The 9,823-nt window shown below is 33.6% G+C and overlaps 1 protein-coding gene across 3 annotated transcripts; it reads right to left on the reverse strand.

The window, feature by feature from the left end:
- Positions 1-1,876: 1,876 nt before the first annotated feature.
- Positions 1,877-8,825, reverse strand: LOC120087939 (glucan endo-1,3-beta-glucosidase 4-like). 3 transcript variants are annotated; one of them, XM_039044958.1, is made up of 9 exons: positions 8,622-8,825; positions 8,465-8,523; positions 8,062-8,110; positions 7,834-7,971; positions 6,786-6,951; positions 5,399-6,643; positions 2,367-2,394; positions 2,119-2,254; positions 1,877-2,022 (listed from the first exon to the last, which is right to left on the reverse strand). In XM_039044958.1, the coding sequence occupies exons 4-9, from the start codon at positions 7,888-7,890 to the stop codon at positions 1,933-1,935; spliced, it is 1,722 nt and encodes a 573-aa protein (XP_038900886.1). In that variant the 5' UTR covers positions 7,891-7,971; positions 8,062-8,110; positions 8,465-8,523; positions 8,622-8,825; the 3' UTR covers positions 1,877-1,932. The 3 variants fall into 3 exon arrangements, with proteins under 3 accessions (XP_038900886.1, XP_038900885.1, XP_038900887.1); XM_039044957.1 differs by lacking the exon at positions 8,062-8,110; XM_039044959.1 differs by lacking the exons at positions 6,786-6,951; positions 8,062-8,110 and having other exon boundaries at positions 7,827-7,971; positions 8,622-8,822.
- Positions 8,826-9,823: the final 998 nt, after the last annotated feature.

Here is a 9,823-nt window from a genome sequence, read left to right on the forward strand (position 1 = left end):
ACATACAACTTTGAGTTTGATGATAATTTGACACTCAAAATTCCAGTAACTCAAAATGTAGGATTTAGTGGGACAAGTGTCTTCAAATGAAGACAACACTTAGCCATGCAAAAGTTGACATTTCTCACTCATAAATGTTGGATCTTTCCACTAACTTGGTCAAAGTTTGACTCTCAAAGTTCAAAGTCAACAAATTTGACTTTTTTGACTTTCAAAAATCAAAAGCCAACAATTTGACTTCCATTGCATTTTTTACCTAGTCAACAAATTGACTTATTATGCAATTTTGATCAAATCCATTTAATTTAAAAAATAATTCTAATAATCAATTTTAAAAATTAAATTAATATTAAATAATTAATTAAACAATTTAATTAATTTAATTGAATATTAAATCCAACACTTATTCCAATTTATATGAATCCCTATTCATAATCTTGATATTTAAATGTTATTTAAATATCTCTTATTTTCTCTCTTTTAATTCACAATTAAACATTAGTTAAATATATCATATATATTTAACGCTTTGCTCCAAAAATCAAATTTGAACACTTCAAATTTGTTTGTCACATTGTTCTAAGGTTTAGTCTAATATGAGCTAGTAGGGGGACCTCATGGACCTACAGATCATGGGCTCCAATGATCCGCAATTAACCAGCTAAACTCTTTAACCTAATTAACCACCATTAGTTAACTACCGGGTCACTCCACTAAAACCCAGTAGTTGTACTCCCCTCACTATAGATATATTATGTCCACTCGATATAATCATGATTTGTAAGTCAGCCCTTCACAGGTTGTTCGTAATAACGGCTAGGTCAAAAGTTGTTTTACCCTCGAGATTACATCTTGCTCCTTAAGTCCCATTGATTCTGTAATGAACAGTTGGTTTGTGATCCATCACTAAACCGAGTCCGGCCAATGAGAGGGCGGGGCCCCTTGTTCAAGACCCGAAGTCAACACTTAAGAAAACAACCTCTCTACTATCCTTAAAAGTGGGTAAGAGTAAATTCTGTCTTGCACTCTATGTCCCCAGCCATCTACCCGGTCTTACCCTTGAAATGGGAGGTTTATTGAGCCGACGTTGTTGAGTCAACCCTCACCCATGCAAATCTATTAGAGTCAGGGGTACCCTGAACGTGTTTTCATGAATTTATCATTTTAGAGCTTTATTAAATGAAATAAAAGTTTTATTTATCTTTGTTTAATCTTTTATTATGCATGCATGCAGTAGCATCTAGAAATTCAAATCATCGTTAGAGTTAAAATATCATTTTGGTTCTTGAACTTTGAAGTTTTTTCAAATTTAATCCTTGGTCTTTGAAATTTATATATATTTTTTAATACAATGTGGGTAGAGAATTTGAATCACATACCTCTTGATCACAAACACATTTGTATGACAATTGAGCTATGCTCACTTTAGATGAAACACTTCATTTTAGTCCTTATACTTTTAATAAATCTTAAATTTAATATTACTACCAATTTATTGTTGTTTAAAAATTATCTATTAATACTTTTACTATAAGTTTATATTTATATGTTAAAATTTTTTGCATGAAAATTATTGTTTTTGTTGCTCTTGTCGTCGTCATCATCAAACCAAATTCAGGAAAAATTAATACGGAGAAACTAAATCTAATATTTATTAAAAGAACTAAAATTTGATATTTGAAGGCATGGAGACAAACTGAACCAACTTGACCAATATTAAAATCAAGATAAAAGCGAGGATCAAAGTTAGTAATTTGAAACGCAACAATTACATCTTCCGTTCATCATCAGTAAACAATTTTTGTATCATTGATAGAGTTGTAAAAGTAATATAATTTTTTAATATCGATATAGTATACAAATAATTGCACAACAATGATCTTAATGTTCATAAATTGGTCCGATCTCATTTAATTTAGTGTATTTACATAATTACAAAGGATTATGCATACCGAATAGTACAAGAAGTTCAATCAAAATGATGGGCCTTTGCATCCCTTCCCTTGGTGGCTTTCCTTGAAACTGCAAAGTTGAAGACTGCTCATTCATTAAATAGCACAAGAACAGAAAAGTTCTTGCATCTTAACTTCAAGTCAAAAGCAGAGAAAGAAAGCAGACAAAAGCATGGGTGACGACGAGAAAATGAAACTGCTCGGCTTCAAGTTTTGAACTTGAACTGGGGAAATCAATGGAAGGCTCCGGAGTCAGCGAAGGAATCGGGGGTGAAGCCCCATTTCCACTACTTGGATTACCGCTGGTTACAGAAAACATGTTGGCAATTCTTCAGATAAACTATGTTGCAAAAAGAAGACGTATAAAAGTTTTTTTATAAGTTAATAGAACACCAATAGCATTTTTTTGCTCACCTTCCGGTGTATACACAGGATCCATGGCCTGCAAGAGGGCACTAATATTAGATAAACGGAATATGCAACCACGACTGTATTTTGTGTACGTGTTTCTAATTCTTATACATGTGGAATGGAGAGATCGTACTTAAATGGAAAAAGATGATCAGAATAGAAAGACACAACAAATAGCCTAGAAATTAGAGAAACCCATAAAAGAAAAGAAAGAAGAGTATTTGATACCAACCGCCAGGAGCTCAAAGTTATTATTTATATTTTCTCTAATGATTTAGGTGTAGTTTTATTGATTCTAATTTTATCCTTTCTAAAACATGTTAAATAAGGACATTTTTGCCATTATAACAAAATCTATGATGTAGGCACACGTTAGGGTTTTGGGAGACCATCAAAAGCATGACTGTTAGGTTGTCAATAACAGTTTTGTATTTTGAATTCTCGAAATGAGATTTATTTGTAATTGTAATGTACAAACTTTTATCTATATGATGTTTTATTTCAAATTTAATTGCATTAAACTAATATTCATGGTTATGTTGTAGCTTACACATGCATGTAGAGACATATGAATAGATCATGAATGGTTTATAGTAGATGGATAAGGCTGGATACTTTATCCTGGTGACACTACAAGTATGGTCCGCTTTGTAGATGTTACAAATGTTGTAAATTGCTACAAATGATCTAATCCTGATCATTCATGTGGAGACATGTGAGCGGGGATATTCTATACAAAAGAGTTTGTATAAGACTGCATCACGAAATGTTTAGTTTCGTTATATAACATCATTCATAATAAAGACTTACATTTCACCAAGATGACCATAGGTAACATGACTTGAATCCTGAGTAAGTTGTGAACTTCTGCCTATGAGGGCGATCCTTTGATTTGTATGGGTGGGAGTGGCTAGAACGCCGATTCAACAAGCCTACCATTTTGGGGATTCGTCTTATTGGGGAGCTGAGAACATAACTACACAAGAAGAAATTCACTCCTTCCCCAATGTCGGAGCAAGTAGATAAATTGCTCCTTTAAGAGCTGATTCCGAGGCTTAAACAATATGGCACCACACCCTCTCCTGGTCCGAGAGGGGTTTGGTCATAGTTGGACTATGATTTATTGTTCATTAGAGGAATCAGGAGTACTTAAAGAGTTAGATGTAACTACAGGGGCAAAGCGGTAATTTTGGCTCAGCTGTACTTACGGGCAATTTGTGAAGGGTCATTGTACTAACAGATGGTGAGTAATTAATTTAATTAAAGAGTTTAATTAATTATTCACGTACCGCTAGACCTTCAAGCTACAAGTCCATGAGGTCCCCTCGGTAGCTCAACGGGAATAAATGAGAATCAGTTTTTAGATTAATTTGAATTGTTCAAATTAATTGAGAGAATTAATTGTATATGATATAATTAATTTAATTTTGATTATATATGATATAATTACTATAATATATTTGATACATTATATTAAATATTTATGAGAAAAAATAAATATTTGAATATGATTTAAATATTAATTATATGAATTGGATTCATATACTTGGTTTTAATATAAATGTGATTTATATTAAATGTCATTAGTGAGAGAAAATGAACTATAGATTATATTGTATATGATACAATATTAAAACTATAGATTATATATTATATTTGATATAACATATAATTTAATATATATTATATGATATGATAATTATCATATTAATATATATTAAATTATTTATTAAATAAATTAATGAATTTTATTTATTTATTTATTTTAATTATTTTTTAAATTAGTTAATGGGAGGGAATTGTAACTCCCTCCCCCCTCTTTTCTCTCCACTTCAAATAAGTAGGAAAAACAGCTCCAATAGGCTTCATCTTCTTCCTGGAATAGATACAGAAAAATCTCGATTATTCTCTGAAGGTTTTCCCTACTACTCATCTCTTCCTCTCTCAAATTCCCTTTCCTCACCAAATTCACCAAAGCACCACAATCTCCTGGATTCTCACCAAAGAATATCAAGGTCATCGTGTGGTCGTGCCCTTTCAGGTTTTGGGATTCCGTTTGAAGAACATCTTCAAAGGTAAGGGTTTTCTAAACCCATTTTAATTTTCTGCAATTTCATTATTAGCATGCTGTAATTGTTTGAGTTAAATGCATATGTATGTTTCTCTATAAAATTATGAATTCCGTAAAAATTGGATTTGGGACGATCCACTTCCGCTCATAGATCTCCTCATTAAGGATCCTTCAATCACCATCCTATGCTTGAACATTCAGGTAAAAGTGATCAACTAGCTTGCGGAGTGTTCAAATCTTGGGTAGGGGACTAGCTCTCCTTACTTCCTAATCTTCAATCACAAGGTAACCTTATCTAACTCTCTTACTGTTGTACCCATTGATTTTGGGGGTTTTAGTGTTAAAAATGAGGGGTTCTCGTACGTTCCTAACTCAACATTCAAGTTCCATCAGTTCACACCTTAATGGCTAGATCTGAAAGCACATCCAAACTCTACACTCAAGTTGCATTAGTGTTTTAATGGTCCACTAAATCTAATCACTTCTTCATGCATTCTTTGTCAATTCAATTCTTTTTCCTGGATACTATTAATAAACCCAACAAGAAAGTGCATTCTTTTTCATAAGGATTGAGAACAAGAACTTTGATAGTTGATATTTAAAAACAGAGTAGGTGAAAGTCAGAGGCTCTTTAGGCTCAAGGTCTATTTGGATGACTTTCTAGTACTTAAAAAATACTTTTATTTCACTTAAAATACGTTTTTAAGTACTTAAAATGTCATTCCAAATAGACTCAGTTTGGTTCATGGTAGTGTAAGTTGGTTCAATTCAGGTCCAACATATTTTGTGGTCAAGCCAATAGCCCTACCGGTTCAGTTATGAACCCATTTCCCCCTCGTTATCTACATTCTACTATTTTCTTCATGCCTCGTGAAAAATTATATACACTAGACTAAAGAATAATGCATCAGGTAACAATACACGCTGTCGCAGATAAAGTAAAAACTTGAAGAAAGGAACTTACTTGGATTAGTATTAGTTAACGTCGCTGTGCCTTCAAAGTCGCATGTTCCACCATTGCGTTGCATTTTCTGATAGTAGTCATTAAAAGCATAAGAAGCGTGGTTTATGATGTTATCGGGAAGAAAACATGGCTGCCCTGGTTGAATGGCAGAACAATTAGCTCCACCTTGACCACAAGCCCAGTTCAGACCATTTTGCAACTTCCCGGAATCTGCACCATCTTTTGCCACACAGTAAACAACAGAAGAACTTCCAGTGACTCTGCTGGATAATGAACTCAAACGATATATAGCAGAACCTTTGGTTGAAAGAACTCCCCAGTTTTTCTCTGACATAGGCTCAAGTTTCTGGTCTTCACTGAACAACTCGTATATGTACGTGTTAACAGGTTTAGTTGGCTCGCTAGGTGGACCTGAACCATTCAAAACCCTATTTATCAAATTGTTAACATATATCTCGGCAATTTGCTTGGTCGCATGAGGTTCATTGGCTCCATCAGACCATGGCCAGCCAGACTCTGTGACCACAATGGGGATACCAGAAAAGTTGAGAGCTTTTATTGAATGATAGGTTGCATCCAGCATGGCATCAAACATGTTATTATAGTGGAGGAGTGTGTTTGGGTCAACAATCTGCCGGTTTATAGACAATGGCTGGAAAAGAGCATAATCAAATGGAAAATATGCGTTTCCTTTTATGTATCCATAGTAAGGATAAACATTTAACATATAGTAGGAGTTGGTGTTTTTCAAGAACTGAAGGAGTTGATAAATGGTGGAGTTCAATGAAGAATTGAATGTGGCCGTAGAGGGAGGAAAAGAGGTAAGAATGACATCCATAGACTGGGGAGTTGAAACTTTGACTTGAAGATTTAGGTTTGCAGCAACAAGAGCTTTATAAAGGTATTTCATGGCACGGATCAAGACTGGGGCTGCATTAGGGATAGAGGTAAGAAGCTCACTGCCTACAGCAATGGCTGATATATTGGTTGCAGGTATATAAAGTGCAACATTCTTATTAACCCAAGCAGCAGCAGCTGATGGAGACTTTCCAATTTTTAGAACCTCCTCATTTGTAACACCAACCATTACTTCAATGCTACTATTTGCAAAGGCTTTGAGTAATTGGGCATTGGCATTATAGAGTCTAACATGAGTAAATTCGTACTGTTTGAGCATTGAAACCACATCTGAGGCAGGTGGAAGACTGGACACATGTGTGCCAATATTTATCCCCACAAATGCTCCTGATCGATTCAAAGAATTGCATTAGGAATGGAAAGAAGAATAAAGTGATGATGTCACAATAACTGTCTAAGACTCCGATACACCAAAAGATCCTCATTTTTCCACAATAAGAAGAAAGTGATGTGGGGCACCAGATAATACCATTCATTTTTTTTCGCATATAAACATTGCAACCGCGTGTAGGGCACCAGATCCAGGGTTCTTTTTTCCATATGAAACGTGAGAAGAAGGAAGAAGGGGAGAAAAGAAGGAAAAGGAAAGAAGGAGTAGGGGAAAAGAAGAAAGATAAAGTGGCGGTGGCAGCAACCTGGATGGAGGAGGGAGAAAGAGGAGAAAAACAATATTACAAAGATTTTTTTTATTTAAAAACAATATTTTGAAAATAAAAATAGTGTGTCACGTTAGCTTTATGTTAGTATATTAATCGAAAATTGACGGCTATGACCAAAATGCTACCAAAATTAAACCTCAAAGTTAAAATGACGAATTCGATAACTCGGGGACTAAAATATTACCAAATCCAAACCTAAGGAACCATAAGTATAATCTTTCCAAAATCGTCAAAGCTACCATTAGTTGACAAGTTTTAGACAGTAAATAAGACACGAGAGAGCAAAATCTCTTTGATTATTTTTAATTCTATATTATGTCTCTCTTCTCTTGGAACTGTAAAGGACTATGGGAGAGTTTTTAATTTTTATTACGTTGGCCTCCTGTTGTTCCACATCATGTGAGATATTATTCTCATGTGGTTTTCCATGGGTATAAATAAAACATTCCAAGATAGTAGGGTATTCCAAGATGAGGAAAGGCTCTCAAATAGGGCAAGGGTTAGTACTCTTTAGTGGCGTCATGTTGGAGCTAAAAACAGTCTCTTTTTTTTTTTTTTTTTTTTTTTTTTTTTTTTTTTTTTTTTATAGTAGTAGTAGTATTAATTTGGCTATGACATCTGCCAATGGAGGGTTTTATTCAACCCCTTTGGCTATTGTCAATGCCTTCTTGTATACTTCAGTTGTTTAAAGTGAAATGTGTTTATTACTAACAAAAAGAACTAATGCGTATAAGAATATAAAATAAAGTAGGTTCCAGTGGAGAGACTGGAAGTTGGAAGTGTTACAGATGGAGGTAACTGTTAAATTGTATTTTAGCATTTAAGTGATCAGAAAGAGTTTATAGAAGTACCTCTTACATGGAAAATCATGGAAGACATAAGCAAAAGCACAACCGCAGGCCATTTATCATGCATCCTCCAGTTTACCAGAACGCCAACCTCAAATATTACTCTTTATTCCTTCCGGTCGTCCTTTATCAGTTAAGTTTAACCGGCCTATCAAAATTGTGAAGAGATGTCACGAAGCAGAAACAAAATTCAATTTAAACTGCAAATTCATGAGACTTGATACAATTCACATCTTACCAGTACAACAGAGTTATACCTCTTTAATATGGGAAAGAGGGATTACTTTCTTTAAGGTCGTCATATATCACAATCCATGCAAGCATTAATAAGAGAGCACAATCACTTCTTACTCATAACAGTCGGGAAAAAAAATCTAATAATTAATTGGTCAAGAAAAAGCCTGAAATAAAAAAGAGAAGATGCAAGGTTTTGCAAACAACAAAGAAGGAAGGTACAGGAAATTCATATGTAAACAAGGAGTTAAACACAGATTACCAAATAAAATATTAACCCATGAGCAGAAATTAAAGTAAAACAGAGAACATCTAACCACCCAATAAAGGAAAGTGAATTTTCTAGGCTCATTAAGTTAGCTTCATAACAATTGAAGAAAACCCTAAGAAAGGAAGAAGGGAAAAACCTTAAACAAGAGCTGGAGAGTCAAACTATTACAATGAATCATCAAGATACTCGATGCAACTGAAATAACAGTTCACCAATCATCACTCCACTGAAAATGACATTAATGTATAAATATTAACAAGACAAAATGCCGATAATGAAGCATCAGATAATACCTTTAAACCCAGAATCGGAAGAACGTAATGGCTGACCAACCGGAGGAACATTACGCATCGAAATCAACGCCATGTGTAAGTGTAATGTTCTTCCGCTTTAAAAGTGTATTTTTAAATTAAAAAATTTACGTGAAAAGGAAATGAAATAATATCTTATTCAACCCACCGAGAAAGAAAGGGAAAGATCATCCTGTAATTTCCCTCCAAAATCTGTTCAACTCCCAGCTGAAACGAAGCACCGAGAGAAAAAGTTTCGTGGCATGAAGTTGATTCCCAACTCACTTTAATTACAATATCTTTATAAAAAATAAAAAATAAAACGTCCATTTAACTTTTAAGTTGCTTATTGGGCTACTCATTCATGTGGTCCGTGGACTTGAAAAATTATCGTGAATAACCTGTTTACGTTTTATAAAGTAGTTTTTCTTGTCATTTCCGACCGAATTGATATCAAATCTTGAATAAAAAGTCAATTCTTCATCTTATATCCAACTCTATTCTTATGAACTTTCTTGGTACAATTTTGTCTTGGATGAACACCGAGATCAAGTTTTCCAGGTGAAATTTTACCTCATATCAACATCGAGATTCACATAATTTTTTCAAATATTATGCTATCTTTCCAAAATCTTATACCAACTTTCACCTCTTTTCATATTTTTTTATGTGATCTTTCTCATTTTTAGTATAGAGTTGTGCATAATCTTGCAAATATTACACCCAGTTTATGTAACCACAAATTTTCAAATTGATTTATTGCTAATTTAAATATATTTACTAATTATCTTTTTAAAAATTCTATAATATTTGGTAATTTGATTTTTAAATTCTGGAAAAATCAGAAAGATTAAATAAGATTTAGGAAAATTATGTGAATCTTGATCTTCATCTTGGCCGAGATTCCACAAAGAAAACTAAGAAGGATGGATAGTTTAAATATAAATTGAAAATATTAACTTTTTATATAAATTTGGTGATGAATCTCGATCGAGAAGCATTAAAATAAAATAAAAACTATTTTAACGAGTTTTGAAAATTTATAGAGGATTATTGTTTATAATTTTCCGATGGGCTTCCAGGCCCATATCCTTAGCTTAAGTGGGTATTTAACCACAAATTCAATCGGCCCAATAAATTGTTAGTTTTTGGGCTCTATAAAGAAGCAGCCCATTGCAAAACGACGCCGCAGTCTTTTTTTGCTG

The sequence above is a fragment of the Benincasa hispida genome, chromosome 10, assembly GCF_009727055.1.
Source record: "Benincasa hispida cultivar B227 chromosome 10, ASM972705v1, whole genome shotgun sequence".
NCBI lineage: Eukaryota > Viridiplantae > Streptophyta > Magnoliopsida > Cucurbitales > Cucurbitaceae > Benincasa > Benincasa hispida.